Source organism: Primulina tabacum, chromosome 2 (assembly GCF_025594145.1).
Source record: "Primulina tabacum isolate GXHZ01 chromosome 2, ASM2559414v2, whole genome shotgun sequence".
NCBI classification, from domain to species: Eukaryota; Viridiplantae; Streptophyta; class Magnoliopsida; order Lamiales; family Gesneriaceae; genus Primulina; species Primulina tabacum.
The window spans coordinates 4,705,029-4,723,310 of record NC_134551.1 but is presented as its reverse complement, the minus strand read 5'-3'; the positions used below and the strand labels follow the sequence as shown (position 1 = coordinate 4,723,310).

General features: G+C 35.4%; 2 protein-coding genes across 3 annotated transcripts; both read left to right on the top strand.

Annotated features, from left to right (window-relative positions):
- Positions 1–1,572: 1,572 nt before the first annotated feature.
- On the top strand, positions 1,573–12,711 carry LOC142526898 (uncharacterized). Of its 2 annotated transcripts, XM_075631555.1 has the most exons (21): positions 1,574–2,532; positions 4,760–4,831; positions 4,928–5,132; positions 5,220–5,316; positions 5,866–5,961; positions 6,064–6,153; positions 6,275–6,412; positions 6,494–6,583; positions 6,688–6,769; positions 6,883–6,942; positions 7,020–7,072; positions 7,173–7,339; positions 7,908–8,121; positions 8,254–8,311; positions 8,386–8,442; positions 8,541–8,786; positions 10,292–10,356; positions 10,472–10,528; positions 10,622–10,715; positions 11,906–12,046; positions 12,150–12,710. In XM_075631555.1, exons 1-21 carry the CDS (start codon positions 1,825–1,827, stop codon positions 12,243–12,245), a joined length of 2,886 nt encoding a protein of 961 aa, XP_075487670.1. In that variant the 5' UTR covers positions 1,574–1,824; the 3' UTR covers positions 12,246–12,710. The 2 variants fall into 2 exon arrangements, with proteins under 2 accessions (XP_075487679.1, XP_075487670.1); XM_075631564.1 differs by lacking the exon at positions 6,494–6,583 and having other exon boundaries at positions 1,573–2,532; positions 12,150–12,711.
- A 1,172-nt stretch (positions 12,712–13,883) lies between these two features.
- Positions 13,884–17,144, top strand: LOC142537314 (putative pectinesterase 14). The gene is given in 6 exon segments (XM_075642854.1): positions 13,884–14,311; positions 14,393–14,564; positions 14,973–14,991; positions 14,994–15,178; positions 15,320–15,573; positions 15,941–17,144. Coding segments are annotated over 6 exon segments (1,239 nt in total). The 3' UTR covers positions 16,122–17,144.
- The last annotated feature ends 1,138 nt before the right edge of the window (positions 17,145–18,282 follow it).

The window sequence follows — 18,282 nt, the reverse complement described above, 5'->3', positions numbered from 1 at the left end:
ATCAAAGACAAAAGAACTTTTTGATCATTTGGTAAAGGAAAAATTCGTATTCACAATAAAAAGTAATACTCTTATCATAAAAAGTAATATTTTTTCATGGATGACCCAAATAAGAGATCCGTCTCACAAAATAAGACCCATGAGACCGCCTCAAAAATTTGTTTTGCTTAAATATAATATGATTTACTTGAAATTTGTAAACATGATTTCTTGAACCGTTCGTTCTTTTACGACAAACAATAAAATTATACTCATACAATAACTTTCCATTTTATAAAAAAAGTTCCTTTAAACAAAAATATTTGCATAATATGTCGTTACATATTTTACAATTATAGACATAATATATAATGAAGTTTAAAATGTTAAGTAAGTGCATAAGAGAAGTTATCATTGTTTTTACCTAAACAAAAAACGAACTATAATTATTTCTTAAATAAACTATAAATTATTATTAATATAATTTAAATGTTTAAAATATATAATGATGATCGAATTATTATATCTTGACCCTTGTGGTAGGTATCGTTTAATTATATCATGATAAAAAGGTAATATTAAGGCTGAGAAAAAAAAATGCGCAAATTCAAAGTACCAAAATAAAGTTGGTTCATTGTGATTCAGTCCCCTCAAATCATTTTGCTTGGTCGAAAATGGCCCATAATTTTTGTCCATCACTCCATTAAATAATTTATTTTTTTGAAATTTTTATTTGGATTGAACTGTTTGAAATTATGAATTTTAAATTTATTTGACCTCGAATCACTTAAATGTGAGTAAATTTCAAATTAAAATTAAAATTAATAAATTAAAATTAAAATTCAATTATTATAGAAACATTTATTAATGATTGTAATATACTTCAAATTCATCTAAAAAGACGTTATTTGAAATTTATTGTCAAGTCGAACACGTAAATTCGACTATCCTAATAGTGTAGGTCTCTTGTGAGATGATCTCACGAATCTTTATCTGTGAGACAGGTCAACCCTACCGATATTCACAATAAAACTTAATACTTTTAGCATAAAAAGTAATATTTTTTTATGGATGACCCAAATAAGATATCCGTCTCACGAAATATGACTCGTGAGATAATCTCACATAAGTTTTTGTAATCCTAATATAGAAAAAACAACTTATTTACTATATACATCAATGTATTCCCCTTTTTGAATGGGCAAACTTTTCAAACATTTTCTAATCAAGCAGCATAATTATTTTTGGAGAGGCAACGAAATAAATGTAAAGCATAGAGCGTATATATCTATTATTATTATTAAGAATATCTATAATAGAGTAAAAAATGATGTCTTTGGTCTTTTTTTTGTTCTTTCAATTTTGACTTAGTTTTATACTAATATTACATTTTTGTTTTTATTTTTTTAATTTTAACAAATATATTTTTTTAACAAATATATATATATATATATATATATATATATAATTACAACAATTCAAGAATTAGCAAATGCTCACGATTCTGCGTAAACGCGATCTTAGTTCTAATTGGCCAGAAAGGTAAAACGTTTTGTCCAGTGTTCTTTCTAAAACGCGATGTCAGTTCAAATTAGAGTATTGGACATTTGGACTGCAAGTTCACCAAGGAGTCCGCTGCAGGAAATGGAGCCTGTCATTTAGTAGGTTTTAAAAGATTCTCACTCACACCTTCCATCTTTCTATCTTTTGCTGCTTGATTTGAGTCCTTTTACCTCTTCGATGCATGCTACTGTGTTCGATTTTTGACGTGGATCGGTTACTGAATTCTGTCTTTGTCATTTGTTGCTGTGTTCACTTGCACAGCATCAGTGGATTTAAAGAATTATGGAAGAGGACGATAAAACAGTGATAAATCGGGAATTAGGGCTGATAATTGAGAGTTCAGTTCAGATTAAGGGGACCGAGTTTGGATCCGATTACCCCAGCCGGTCTGAATCGGCCGGGTCGGATTGTGTGGATAAAGGCTATGTCACTAGAGTTCGGCCTAGTGAGGCGAATGGGTTCGCTGTATATACAAGGAGTAAGAGGTTGAAGAGGGTAAGCCGGGGAGGGATTCGGTGTTTTGGTGAAGTGAGGGGTAATTCGGGAATTTGCAGCAAAGGTGACGAGGCCGTGGTTTCTAATGGTGAAGTTGGAGATCATGGTGGTGATACGGTGTATGCGGGTGGGAATGAGGGTAATTTGGGTGATTCTGGCTATGTAGATGGTGAAATGGTGGAGGTTGAAGTAAAAGAGGAGCCAATGGTCGAGGCTGCATCTGTGGCGAGGAGCAATGGAACAAGAAGGTTTACGATAATTAAGTCTAAGGATGAGAAACTGAAAAGTGAGTTTCCTGGGGGTTTACAAGATGCAATCTCTTTGGAAGTGGAGGAATTGGAGAGTGAGGAGTTGAATGTGATGGCTAGTCCAAATGCAAGGAAGACAGAGATTTCTAAGAAAATTGCGATAAAAGGGAGGCCGTCAACAGTGAAGGAGCTTTTTGAGACCGGATTGCTGGAAGGGTATCCAGTTTTCTACAATGGCGGCAAGAGGGTATTCTTCTCTGTGACTTTTCTCTGCTGATTATTATTCAAGTGTCTATTTCTCAAAATTTCTGTATTAGTTATTGTTGCTGTTTTTAGCATTAGCCTTTAAATTCTTTTCCGGGTGTTGAATCACTTATTATACTTCAGAATTTTAGTAATGTTAATCCATCGGTCCAATTTGTAGTTCCTTTTAAAAAGGAGTTGTAATGTGTGTGCATTGGCTGTCCGATGGGGAGATAAGTAGGGGTGGAGGTTTAGGGGTGGAGCTGGATTCTATTGAACAATCTTTTCTCCCAATTTTCTTCCTTGGGATAAATATCCTTCCTCCTTCCAATAAATTAAATATTAAAATAGAGCATAATTACACAATAGGATACAAAATTTTTTTAGGTTTCTCCTTGGAGTGGTAAGTATAGTTTCTTAGTACTTCTTAAATGCAACAGAAATCTATCAATATACAATGGATGAATCAGCGAATTACATCTCAAATGTGGATTTGTGCTAGCAGCCACTTAACTGTTCCTTGAAATCATTGTTTTAAATGGCGGACGAGGCGGTCGCCTAGGTGGTGCCTAGGCAGTAGGCGGCCCTCGACCACCCCGCCTATGCATGAGGCGGCCAACAGGTGAGGCAGTCAACATTTTTTCCAGGTGAGACAATCAACATTTTTAAGTTGTAGTCAACACAAATTTTAAAAAGTTAGTCAAAGTCAACTAATTTTGAAACTCAAATCCTAATTATTTAAATCACACTCCACTTTTTTTTTTAAACTTTTGGTTCTCACTCCTTCTCACTATCAACCACTAGTCCCACCACACAAACTGTCCGTCGCCGCCAGCAGCAAGATGCTTTAGGTTAGGAATTGTATATTTATTATTTAAGATATTTTTTTATAATATTTCAGATTTTGTGATTTCAAAAATCAAATTTGTTTTTTTTCTCTATTATTATTGATTTATTGTTGAAGATTAATGACGGAAAAGGGTAAACAATCGGAGTTGAAATTTAAGCCTAAGTCTAATGATATTGTTTGTGAATATGAGATGTTGTATAATAAAAAGAAAAAAGGATCTGATCAAATGCAAGTTGCGTAAGAGGCTTATTAAAGGAGGGGTTTATAGAATGAAACATCATATTGCGGATGTTGTAGAACAAGTTGAAGCATGTCCTAAAGCATCCGATGAAGAGTTTATATATTTGTTTGTACATTATCTAGATGATATTATATTGTATGAAGCTTCATCTGTTTAAAGATTATTTAATTACACATCTTACATAAAAAATGATGACTATTGTGATTATATTGCATGATTATATATGATTATCTATAAAAAAATTACTTAAATAGCGGCCGAGGCTGTAGGCGGTTATCGACCGCCCCGCCACCGCCTCCCGCCATTTACAACATTGCTTGAATCAAACTCACGAAGAAGGATTTTCTGATTCTTTTACGGAATAGAATCAATGACATAAATTGATCTTGTCATGATTGTTTGGGCATATCGTATGATCGGATAAACTAAAATAAAAGGGCAAAAATAATAAAATTATTTTTTGTTGCTCTGTTCTTTCCTTTTGAATGACCGATTTGACTAGTAATTCCAAGCAATTGGTTTTATGAATACGGAGGTGTTGGGATTCGACATATTTAATGCAATAACAGATGTTTAATATTTAACAAAGATAAATGATTTTTTTTAAGTTCCCCCCTTTAAATTTAAAATCCAAGAAGATATTTAATCCAACAAGATGTCCAAGGAAATACAAATGATTTTTCTCTTTCTTAAATTTTCTTAAAAAAATTGTTCATCATGGTTATTATCATATTATGCTAATTAAACATCTGAAATTGCTGTAATCGTCAATGTCATGTACCGTGTATTTGTGAAGATGAATGCTGAGGGTTATAAATTAATTAGGTTAATAAACTTACATGCTGGCTAGAAAATGTGATGAAAATGATTCTTAAATGTTTGTTCTTTCACAAGGTTTTATGATGAAAAGAGCAGATGAGCCTTTCACATGCTAATCCAACTCATGGAAACTGGATTTGACTGAGATGTATGAATACTCACATGAACTTGTATTGAGTCCAGAAGTGAAATTGTTAACTTGTTGAACTGTAAACTTTTGGATGCGACTTTAATAATGAGATTCCGAATTGAAGATATTGATTCCTTGCCCAAAAGTTTTTTACTGCTTGTTGCATCTGATTGGACATATTATCTCTATAGGGATTTCCACTACGTGGTAGCATAAAAGATACTGGAATCTTGTGTACGTGCAGTTCGTGCAAGGGAGTTAGGGTAAGCACTTGAATTTCTTAAAATTTCTCGGTTCAGTCCAGTTCTCATCTTTTGTGTATGAGCGGCATGGATTCAAGAGATATGTTTACGTTATAGGTAGTCCCACCTTGTCAGTTTGAAATCCATGCATGTAAATCATACCGGCGCGCCTCACAGTATATATGCTTAGAGAATGGGAAAAGCCTCCTTGATGTTGTCAAAGAATGCCGAAAGTCATCTATAAAGACATTAGAAGAGACGATTTATAAATTCGTTGGCCCTATGCCTGTGAAGGAATCTGTTATTTGCATGAATTGCCAGGGTGTGTATAAATTTGTTTCTGCGATATACTCCTGCGTGTTGGTTTCTATTATACTTTGAAGAAAAAATTACGTTCTTTGGTTTCTAGGGCCATTTCTTGCAACAGCTTCGGAGGTGGAACCGGTTTGTGATTCTTGCATGATTATTGAGAATTCAGAAGTCGATGCAGGATGTACAAAATCTAGGTACTCTGCGCTGAAGATTATCTCTTCGCTCAAACTCTCGTCTATTGTCTGATAACATGCTACCTGACTCTAATGATTTTGAGACTGTTGAAAATGTTATATCACAAGTTGGAAGTTTTAATGCTAGGAGTATTATATAGTTGAATTACTTTGAGAAATATGAAGTTTTTGAACGGCATTGAAGATTGCCAGATTTTGAAAATGAGGTCTGAATAAAAATAATGCACGATGATTTGTGGGAATGAATTAGATGCCTGAAGTTGTAAATATTAATGTCAAACTTGATATTCCACTTGACTTTCAGACTCTTAAAGCTCCATACTTACCTCTCGTCTCCTTTAATGTTGGGAAGTTAATATATGGAAGCTCCTAAATTTAAACAGTAAATGCATCTGTAATTCTGTATCATGGTGCGCGATTTGAGTTTTTGTTTTTAGCTTCGTCAATTATACACAAAATAGATAATTGAATTTGAGAACTCAAGTCCGATAATCTTAAAGCTAGGTACTTCCCTTAATATTAATTGAATCGTTGCCTTGGCACTTCCAGGCCTTTGGAGCCACTTTTAGGCTTGAGAATTTCCGATAATGGTGAAGTGCATAACACTCCCAAAAGTAAGAGTCGTCGAGGAAGAAAAAGAAGAAAGTAAGCATCATCTTTTAGTCTTGGTCCTTTTCAATTATTTCCTTTGCTGCTTTTCAGAGGGATTGAAATGGTGAAAGTGTTCCATTTATTTTCTCTTTACAGGCATTTAGAGTTAGCGTCTAATGCAAAATATCCGCAAAGATCCCCATTGCTGATTTCAAAGAGAAGGGGCCAGCAGAAGATAATGAAAATGTGGGCATTTTTCTCTCTTTTAAGATTGATTGACATTTATTTTTGTTTCTGGAACTCGAATTATTTATTCTTTTAATCCTAAACTTTTTCTCTCTTTTGATTTCTATCTGCTCGGTTCAAGTCGTCAGCAACCATTTCCAAAGTTTTCTGGAAGTGCTTTGGCAAGCCATTCGAAGTCATCTTCTGATTTACGTGCTAATGGTAGTGATTCCTCGCAAGGATCTATGAGGAACAACACTACGAGAAAGATCTTAAAGAAGTTGGTGTTTATGACTATTCCTTGCATGTCTTGATTTGTAGTACTAAATAATCTATTCAACTGTTCCATTGTGGTGTATAGGTTTTCAAATACGTCACTCTCCAAGCCCTTAAAAAGTGGATCTGCACACATATCCACGAAATCAAAGAGTTCACCAAAAATTACTAAAAAGTCTGTACTTTTAGCTTTGGTGTTTTCTGAATCACAGAAACCTGATTGTCTTATTTATACTTCGTCTACATGCCATATTAGAAAATGTTCATGGGTCTTCGCAGAGATCAGAAAATGCATAGGATGGTCTTTGAAGATGGTGGGTTACCAGATGGAACTGAAGTTGCTTATTATTCTAATGGCAAGGTGATTCAGATAGATGCTTTGTGTTATTTTACATCTACACCCACATCATGTATGAATGTATTTATCTATTTGTTTAGATTAAAGCATTGTAATCACTCGCTTGTCTGCTGTAGAAATTGCGTGATGGCTATAAAATGGGATCGGGTATAATGTGTCGCTGCTGCTGCACTCTGGTACTTGTGTTAATGTTTTCTTTGAAATGCTCCATATTTTACCAGATGTACTATTTCTTTTTACCTACTTTGAGCAGGTTAGTCCATCTCAGTTTGAAGCTCATGCTGGTCGTGCCTCACGCCGGAAACCGTATGTGGTCTCTGATTATTTTTCTGTTCAATGTCAGCTTTCTGAATTAACATTTAGTTGTTTCCATTTAATTTCCTTATGTCTTCTAGTTTTTCTGTAGCTATATGTATATCTACACTTCTAATGGGGTGTCCCTCCATGAATTCGCTGTCTCGCTGTTGAAAGGGCGCAAGTTATCTGCAAAAGACAACGATGACTTATGCATCATTTGTGCAGATGGTGGGAAACTTGTGCTTTGTGATGGGTGTCCCAGGGCCTTCCACAAAGGTGAAGTTAAGATTTATGATGTGTATATGTTGATGTTGATTTGTCTTCACATTTACCTGAAGAATCACGCCTTTTCCTGTAATATGAAAATTTTGTGAGTCACATTTTTCAAACATATATATTTATGTGTGGGCTTGTGTTAGATTTGGATGGCATGCTATATTTTCTATTTTAAGAATGAGTTTTTTAAGTAACTCTTCAATGTCCGAACGTAGCAATTTTTATTTATATTAAAGTTTTTAATCTCTTTTTGCTGAATGTGCTTGTATCTGTGGGGTTGCATGGCACATCCTGTAGACTGTATGTTTGTCAAATTAGCACAACCCTTCTTCGTTGTCCAGTCTTGTTAAATATATGGCTCAATGATAGGCAAATTTAATGTGTGAACATCAACTGGAGATCTTTACTTTGGTGGAAAACATTATGAACTTGCTTCTAGTTGATGCCGCATTTTCTTAAAATGATTCTGGGTTTTCTTTTGAAATTCTCCCGATGTGTTGTACATGTAGAGATTTACGATGTTCATACAGATCTTATGTCTAACCGCAATCTTTATCTCGCGATGCAGAATGTGCCTCCTTGTTGAGTATTCCTCGTGGCAAATGGTACTGCACATATTGCCAGAACAAGTTCCAAAAGGAAAGGTTTGTTGAGCACAATTCTAATGCTGTTGCGGCTGGAAGAGTTCTAGGTATTGACCCCATTGAGCAGATAACAAATCGCTGCATTCGCATTGTCAAAAACCCAGAAGAAGCTGAATTGATAGCATGTGTTATCTGCAGGTTACACACATGACACATATATAGAGCAGTTTCCTTGATTCTTTTATTTTTCATTGTGGATTTCCCTGACGTTAGATAGTCATTGTAGTTAATATTGTTTTTTATTGATATATGAAGTTATTATGTTTGCAGAGGCTACGATTTCAGTAAATCTGGTTTTGGTCCTCGTACTGTTTTACTGTGTGATCAGGTATTTTTCTTACTTTTGTTGTTTTACTCTGTGATATTGTACCATACCCTAAAAAATAATTTGGTATTTCCCAGTGTGAAAAGGAATATCATGTAGGCTGTTTGAAAAAATGCAAGATGGCTGATCTAAAGGTGCACACTGTCTTTTAGGTTTAATCTTGATCAATTACCTTTTTTGTTCCTAGACTCTTGTATATTTCTCTCTAAATCTGTAAGTATCTGTTGTGAAGGAGCTTCCAAATGGAAAATGGTTCTGTTCTTTGAATTGCAAGAGAATGTATTCCACGCTCCAGGATTTACTGAATGCTGGTGCTGAAAAGATCCTGGACTCTTCTCTGAATATTGTAAGGGAGAAGCATATAGAAAAGAATCCAGTTGCTGAAGTTGATCTTGATATGAGATGGAGGCTTTTGAATGGAAAAATTACTTCTCGGGAAACCAGAGTGTTGCTGTCGCAGGCTGTAGCTATATTTCACGTAAGAACTGTTGCATCATATTTACTGTTCATTTTCATGGTTAGTAAGATTGAGTTTGGTCAATGGTCAATGGCAAGATCTGAGAAATACTTGCAATGCTAGACACACAATGTTTTGAGTTGAACGTAATTTTTTTTTTACCTAGCGGGTAATTATTAGTCACAGAATTATGAAATAATGGATGTCAAGATGGCTGCTAGACACACAATGTTTCGAGTTGAGCGTAAATTTTATTTTACCCAGTGGGTAATTATTAGTTACAGAACTATGAAAATGGATATCAAGATGGTTGAGATCTGTTTTTAAGTGTACCTGAGAGTGAGTCTTGGAATTTGAAGAGCGGGAGAAACAAGGTTGTTGGTCAGTGCCTTTCTTCTAGGTGAAGGACGAATCACAAATTGCATAAAATTGATTAATCTAAAAGTGTGACTCTAGTTTTATAGAAATGATTGGGCATGTTTTGTTTTGTATTTGTGAAAATATTGTCCAGCTCCATGATAATTCAATAAATATTTATGTAAGAAACCACCATAACAGAACCTAAACAATTATATGTTTCTTTTCTATAAAAAAAACATATATAATGAATTGAATTTTTTTTCCTGCCTAAATAAACTGTGCGTGATTGAAGGACCACTGACCCAGAGCAACACAAATTCAGCCTTTGCCTTCTAATTTTCCTCTAAAAACGAAATTAAGAAGAATTCAATAGCAAGCTTTATTACTTTACTAGAAATAGTCAAACTAATGATTGTTAGCGCGAAAAATCTTGATAAAACAAATAATTTTTTTAGATAGAACTTTTAGTCTGACGTGCTTTCATTTGTAAATAGCTTCTACTTCCACACCGACAATGACTGAAAAACAAAAATAATTGATAGTTTCCAACGTTTCTTTTCTATTTTTGGAGCTTTAATGTAAACTTTTCAACCGTGAATGAAATTTTTTCATGAAAGCAATGAGATAGGGAATAATTTTTTCATGTTGTTCCCTGCATTAACTTTGCAAACCAAAATTATCTTGATTGTAGATTAGATAATGTGCTTTGCTTTGGGGTTCCGAATTTGATTAAATTATAATCTTGCTCTACCAAACTAGGAACCAGTTATCTAGATGACATTGCCCCTAGTATATCTGAATCAAAGTGTTGCTAATTGGCAGCTTGGCAGCTAGAACTAATACTAAAATTGCATGTGTTCACTGTTGTTGCATGCACGTGAATTCCATTTTATCTAACATATAGTATTGTACCTGTTTGTTATTATCTAAAACAAGTCATCTGCATACTGAGTTCTTATGGTTTTCTGTGGCAGGATTTTTTGCAACTGTCATCCCAAATTAATTATGAACTGTTAAGCTGATAATAGATATTTTTTTAACTTGATCACTTTATTGATGCTTTAGTTTTCCGCCCCATATTTTTCTTCATTTTTTGATGCATTAATGCTATTCTGTGGATAAGACAAGTGTGCATCATTGGATTTGCTTATCAACTTGTGTTCCAGGATTCTTTTGACCCAATTGTGGACTCAGAAACTGGACGAGATTTTATCCCCTCTATGGTTTATGGGTATTGTCTAATACTTTAACCTTTTATCTGCCTTGTATGCTTTTCTTATCTATGTTCATGTCTTTGCTCTTGTCCTCCCTAAATATTCTTCCTTTTAACCCTTACTCCATGACAGGAGGAATATTAGAGGCCAAGACTTTAGTGGAATGTATTGTGCGATATTGACTGTGAAGTAAGCACCCTACTCTGATTACGTAAACTTTCCCCCTTTCATCTTCTGATAGTTTAATTTTCACGCTTAGTTACTCTTACATACATGTTGCAGCTCAATAGTTGTATCAGCAGGGATTTTGCGAATTTTCGGACAAGATATAGCTGAACTCCCGTTGGCTGCAACACGCAAGGGTAACCACGGCAGGGTAAGTTTTTTTGTTTCTTATTAATCAGGAACAGTCCTTTTTATATTACATTTCCAAACCACTGCTGGGTTCGGGAGATTGATAATTTAGATCTTTGATTACACATATGCCAACAATGCTTTTCGTAAAGATTTCATTTACATAAATAAAAAACCAATTTTTGCTGTCTACCTCCAACAAAGCATTCATTCTCAGGTGCCCTTCTATTTATTTTTCGTTTGTATTTCCCAGGTCCTAGATGTACTCTATTTGAAGGTGAATTTCATTATTATCTGTTAACAATACAGAAAGAAATATACAATATGCTCATGGAGCCATTCTGAAGAGAGAATTTGAACAACCCAAGCAAGTGTTCTATGGTACAGTAACAGCTATAGAAGGAAGTTTGGTTATCATGCATAAATTACTGGTATACAATGGATTGACAAGTTCAGAGAATGTAGCACACTTAACTTAATAGTTATACTGTCTAAGTGGTTGAACTTACGAAAAACATTAATGTGGTGATTGTATAGGGTATTTGGTGTCTGGGTGATTGTTGATGGCAGAGAAGTTAATTAAGTGAAGGCAGATTATTAAAAATTAAAATGCCACTTAAAACTGGAAATTGGGAGCAACATTTACCATTTCCTTGTGGCTGGTGGTTTTGGACCTGGTTGGCTGTGAAATTGTGCATTTGCCACGTCATGATATTGGCACTTCTATCAGTGGGGAAAATTATGGTTAGGTGGAGAGAAGTAACATCTGGAACACGTGAGCATCAAATCAACTGTTATATTATTTTTTTGAATTCTGATGTGAACAACATGGTTATTAAGTGAAGGCATGAATTACGGCTTTTCACGTTGAGTGCAAAAGATGCCTTGAACTCTTATTAAGGTGACTGGACTTAGAAATATTCCACAGAGATTAAGAACTTGACGCACTATATAGATGTCCGATTCACTCAGGAAGGTACTATTTCGCTAATGTTGGCCATCCTACTGTGGGTTCTTGCATGTCGGATGCTGCGTGAAATATCTTAATGTTGAGATAAACCTAATTTTTCAGATTTTGAATATGGTTTCTCCCACCTAGGTTAGGTGGCACTGAGTAGGGACTCTTAATTTGTTTGCATCTAGATATACTTCGATCTTTTTCATGATGTTGAAGTATTTGTGGCACTTCTCATGAAATTCAAATATTTCCAGGGATACTTCCAAGTCCTTTACTCGTGCATCGAGAAATTACTTGCATTTCTGAATGTCAGAAGCTTTGTTCTTCCAGCAACCGACGAGGCAAAATCAATATGGACGGAGAAGTTTGGGTTTAAAAAGATACCGGAAGAACAGGTACAACTCTGCCTCTTTTCCTGGTTTCTTTCATAAATAGAACTGAACCTGTTAAAACTAATAATCTTTCTTGGCCTACTATTCTGGTCTTGTACATTTGCAGCTTTTGAATTACAAAAAGATCTGTTGGCAAATGGTAACTTTCAAGGGAACGTCTATGTTAGAAAAACCAGTTCCTAAATGCGGTGTTTTAAATTAAGACAAAGAGGATTCTGATGCCTCCTTTCAGTGATTGAAAGGATTAGCAAAGCAAAGCCATTGAAGCCATTTTCTTTTTCGGCTCAATGTGTTATTGTATATCATCTTTAATTTATCTTCATAGTTTTGACTAGTTACTCAAGTGAATCAGGAGCTGCGGATGAACCGTGGATGAGTTCTTAGGACCCAGAAAACACCGTGAGAGGCTTTTTTTGTGCCATGTGGTATACGGGCATTGTAAAAATTTGTCATTTGCTGTTAATTCTTGGTGATGTAACAGTAGGTTTCTCTCGTTATTTTTTTCGTTGCTGTGGTTTTTAGCTTCTTGTAAATATTTCTTGGATAGCGGGAAATGGTTTAATTATTGTTTCTGTATGGTGCACATATGATGTAACTGAAGAATCGTATTTGCTCTATGGATCTTTATACTTCTCCCCGGGATAATTTTCTCTGTCATCTTATCAAAATAGCTAATTTTATGGGAACTCTTCCTTTTTTTTAATGATTGTTTAATGAAGTCTTCTGCTACATCCGGTGAAACTTCATTCTCTTTTACATTGGCCGACAGTTTTTCGTGTACATCACACCCTATATACTTATCGGGACATCAATTGCATGTTGGTTCTAGGTTGAATCTCTGAGTAAGATCCAGTTTCGAGTACTGTGAATGAAAGGTATAGGAAACTTCATCGACGGTAGATTTGATCTGACTCGACTGGTGTGTATTAGTTTGGGTCTCATATCGCTCTAGGATTTGAGGTTTTGCGTGGGAAAAGTTAATAAAATTATTGGAATACGGTCAAATATTGGCAGTGGCAGATATATTACTAAGTAGAATCAATTATCAAAATACCCATTGAATTCTTTACTTCTGAAGTTTGAAAAGCGCATCAGCTTTGTCAGATCGTCATAAATCAACAACCCTCACTGTCACGGAAATGGGTACTCCATGTTAGAATAATCCTTAAATTTGAATTTATTTCCCTAATAAACGGGGTGGCGTGAACTTCTGGTGATAACATCTATCAGAAAAATTAAATTATGTTGATCAAATTATTCGATGTTTTTGAATTTGCTCGGCAAAAAGTATACATTTTATGTTAAAAGTCTCTTTCACGTATTCGTTTGAACTCTTCGAGATACCATGTTCTTAATATACACGCACACCATAATTCCCATTCATCATGAGACCACTCGCAAGAATGCATCGAATAGAACTTGGCTTAGCGTATGACTTATTCAATCCCCCATTGGCTGCCCATATCCTCTTCTTTTCACCTTTGTTCCCAAAAAAAGAATTAAATGTAATCACACCTCCACTTAACACAAAACATCAATGGCCAGATGAGTCACAATCTTACTTTTCTTGCCTCTTAACGTGAAACCATTACCATCAATGGCAAGTTTCTGACTTTACAAGATCCCGTTAGGCGTAAGAATTAACATTATATTCTATCGAGTTTAATATGAAATTCAGTTTTTTTTTTTTTTTTAAACATAAATTGATATGGAATGATTTTCTTTGATTCCGAATCAAAGTTCTACAACCATTTGAATTTTACTTTGCACAAGGGCACATGCAATAACCTAACTATACCCAAAAAGCGTGAACAAAAAAAACTACTTAATTACCTAAACCATGAACTTCAAGACAACCACCTTCTTTTGGCTCACTATCTTCAGCATTTTACTTCTCTCACTCTCACTTCCCATGCTCTCTCAATCTTTCACCGATAATTCAAGCACTTTCACATCATTTCGCATTCGCCGTGCATTGGATAAGCTCGAGTTTTTCAAAAGGGTGGCTGAAAAAATCAGCTCGAACGACTACTCCATTCTTGAAAATCTCATTTTCAGAAGGCATGGTCATCATCGCAGAAGGCCTAAGAGCTCATGCAACTACAACTCATGGAAATCTGATCTGGTACAGTTATACAACATTACCCTCGTTATCACCGTTGATTTAAAGGGTTGTGCGAATTTTAGCAGCGTGCAAAAAGCTGTAAACGCCCTGCCGAATTTCAGTTCCACTAGATCACTTATCATGATCGATAAAGGCACTTATAGGTTAAGTCATTATATGTCCTCAACATGCATATTTTTCCCACTAACATTGAGATGTTTTAAACTTAAGTGACTATGTTACAGAGAAAAAGTTGAAGTTAGTTCTAACAAGACAAATTTGATAATTCAAGGACAAGGGTACCTCAATACTTTTATATCCTGGAATGACACGGCTAATTCCACTGGAGGGACAGCTTATAGCTCCACTATGGCCATATTTGCTCCCAATTTCCTAGCCTACAACATTAGTTTTCTGGTAAACTGTTGTTTCTGTCAAGAAGTTGTTGATTATTTGATTCTCACGAATAGTTTTGGAATAATAACAGTATCAACTATCAAGAGATTGTGAAGAGAGAAAACGTAACACGAAACAAATTACATGGTTTGACCTCAAGCGTGGAGTTCTACATCCATGGTCAAATATTGTCCATTGGCTACATTAATATTCTCTTGATTTTTGGAATATAAAGTACCAACCTATATAAGCATTAATCATAATATTCTATCTAATATTCTCGTAATACAAGATATATATCGTAATCATGATACTATCAAATATAATTTCTAATATTCTAACATGTGATTTAGCAGTTTCTTGAAACATGTACGTCATTTCAATATTTCTTTTGGGGGTTGATTTATGCTATATATATGTATAAGTAAGAACACAGCTCAAGCACCTGATCAGGGGAAATGGGAGGACAAGCCGTGGCACTAAGGATTTCAGGTGATCAATCTGCATTTTACGGGTGTGGATTTTATGGAGCACAGGATACACTTAATGATGATCAAGGCAGACATTATTTCAAAGAGTGTTTCATTCAAGGATCCATCGATTTCATCTTTGGAAATGGTAGATCACTCTTTGAGGTACAAATCAGAGATTTTTTTCCATAACCCGTATAGTATCGTTGCATACAATTCTACAAATGTTGCCGATACTTGATGTGGAATTGCGCATGAAAAATACCCTATTCCTCTCCGATAAAATTTTTCCAAAAAACACTGCAGGATTGCACCCTTAGTTCTGTGGCGAAGGAAGTATCATCTAGTGGGATCAGTGGCTCCATCACTGCTCAGGGCAGAGATTCATCGAAAGAAAAAACAGGCTTCTCTTTTGTGAACTGCAGCATCAATGGCACTGGAAAAGTGTGGCTGGGAAGAGCTTGGGGGCACTATGCTACCATGGTTTTCGCCAAAACCAACATGTCTGGTGTTGTCGCTGCCGAAGGCTGGAACAATTGGAACGACGCCTCTAAAGATCAGTCTGTGGTTGACATAATCCTTTTTTGCTCATTATATGCATATGTTTTACTGACTCATCGTTCATTAGCCGATACCTGATGGACGATGGTGGGATAAGTATGTATGGATGTGCCAAGCTGTCCAATGGCCTTTTCTAACTATTGAATTAATCATTTTCTAAATGAATGTGAATGAGTGAGTCTCTGGGAAAGCCAATTCCGACGAGTCTTCTTTACTGAGCCCCTAGCCAAATTTGTCTTTTGGTTGTAAGGATTGTTGCATCAGAATCTATTGAATATAGCTAATAATTCAGTTTAGAGTTCTCTTATCCAACGGTCTAAGCTTTCGACATATATCTTAACTTCTTCTTTTTTCTTTTTCTACTAGGAAGGTCAACTTTGGTGAATACGAGTGCTACGGGATGGGAGCCAACTCTACTCATCGCGTGGCTTACGCGAAGCAGTTGAAGCAAGATGAAGTAGCTCCATACCTTCATATTTCATACATCAATGGAGAAGACTGGCTAGTTTCTACTACCAAAAAATTCTCATCGAATTCATGTTCTTGATGATTCAAAACCATAGATTTGTTGAAATTTACTAATCACAACTGTTGACTAGTACTTCTTCATTTCTTTTTTTGGGGGGGTCAAGTGTGGTAGTCTACAAATTTATTTGGCTGATTAACCTTGTAATATTTATTATCTCAATACAATTTGTTAATCATGATTATTAAAATTAGGGATTGATTCAGGATTTTTTTTATATTAAGTATGACTTGCAAATTCAAGAAAGAACTGTCCTTTAAGATTGAGATCCACTTTGGTGTGATTTCTCCATGATATCCTGAATCAAACCCGATATGCTGTAGTGAGATGATCCATCAGTTTCCATTGTTTCCATAGCCCAACTCCTAATTTTTTCTGCCCTCTTTCTTATCTTCTCACCTTCTTCTTTTCCATTCATCGACAATTTCACAACATTCTGAACCTGTTATTTCACCACAGTCACTCCAACTTTCTCTTCTTCGCCCGATCTGACAGGGATTTCGACCCCTACTCGAACCCCCATCTTCAAAATCTCCACAACAAGCTTCTCATTGAAGAGATGCTCGGCAAACATAGGCCACGTTATCATTGGCACCCCTGAGCATGCTCCCTCAATAGTCGAATTCCATCCGCAATGCGTCAAGAATCCTCCAACGGCAGGATGTGATAAAATCGGACCTGTGCAGATCAAGAAGTCCTCTCCCTTTCATCCTCTCTTCGAATCTTTCCTGCAGCCTAGTTCCCTAGTTGTTCAAGTTCATATATGTCACTCTAGGATTTCTCTACAAGGAAATGGGATTTCCACAAGATGGATATCCAGTCCCAACTTTCGAGCATGACGAATAGTTTCCGCGAACCGGGATACAATGTTTGGAGTCATGACGCCACTTTCAGCCAACAATTTGGCCATGTCTATCGTGGTATCATGTGACTTTGAGCTAGTAACGGGATTGGCACAAAACGAGGTTCTCGTGCCATGGTTCTTGAAACAAACAAATGTTCTAATGAAGAAAAAAAATGGTGAAAACACAAGATTTTGATTATAATTTTGAGGGATTTTCGAGTCTTATGAAATACCATTGAAATGGGTGGCGACTGCTGGATTATCAGGCTTGACCCGGTCTTAAACGAGTCGAATTGAACTGGAGGTGCGACTGGGCTGAGTTCCTTTTAGACTCTTTATTCTGACTATCGGTTTAAATTTTAAATATATTTATTAATATATGAGATAGTTAGCAAAATAATTTTGGTCAAAAATTTTAAAAAAAATTTCATTCTCATATGTATTTGAAAACACTCAAATACACTTGGAGATGGTCATTTTTAATAAAATGAAATATGGATTGCTAAACAAAATAATTTATTTGAATTCCAAATTTTATCGATTTAATTGTTTCAAAATATACTTCAGCTCCATTTGAATGTGATTTTTAATATGCAAAAATTATTTGAAAAACTGTAAAATAGAAACTATGCTTACTGAAGTAATTTTTTTACCATATCCCAATATCATTATATCTAATAAATAAAAGAAGAGGGTGATATAGTAACGAAATTTGGTAAATTTAAGTAAACCTCCAAAATTAACCCAATCCAATTGGGGGGGAAAAGATGAAATGTGCAATTCTATTTATTCTCGTATTGATTTTTACAGACTAAAGATTTACCATCTCTATGGGATTAAATCCGAGTTATTGTGAAGTAAAAAAACCGATGAGATTATGGAAGTAAATATTCTTGCATCTAATAGAAAAAACAACTACTAGACTAGACTAGTAGTTTAGTGCTCCTTGTTGTTTGGATCTTGAATCAGTACATTCCTTGAGATAAGCATTGATCTAGTAAGGATAGCTCAACCCTATTTCATGATGATCGGGTATTGTGAGCCACTAACTGACTCAACGGACCAGCGTGCTATGATGACCATGGATATTACAGGTTCAAGATCTCATTTGAGTGTGAAAGTCACCAACTGATTCGGCACACCAACGTGCTACGTACTCCGCAACTAGATATAGAGTGATAATGAGTTTTCCCCATATCACCAAATTCATGTTACATATATGTTTGTATACTTACACATTACATACTGGGTGACCTATCTCTCACATCCTTGTTTTTATCTTGGACACCTTATTCCATGAGATAGGTCTCAAAGTTAGATGGGCCAGGAGGAATCGAC

Bases quoted from the DNA above. Each gene is read 5' to 3' on its own strand.
- LOC142526898 (XM_075631555.1), top strand. From the start codon at position 1,825: ATGGAAGAGGACGATAAAACAGTGATAAATCGGGAATTAGGGCTGATA. The intron at 4,832-4,927 runs GTAAGCACTTGA...TTTACGTTATAG, and splicing joins GTTCGTGCAAGGGAGTTAGG to GTAGTCCCACCTTGTCAGTT. The intron at 6,413-6,493 runs GTTGGTGTTTAT...TGTGGTGTATAG, and splicing joins ACGAGAAAGATCTTAAAGAA to GTTTTCAAATACGTCACTCT.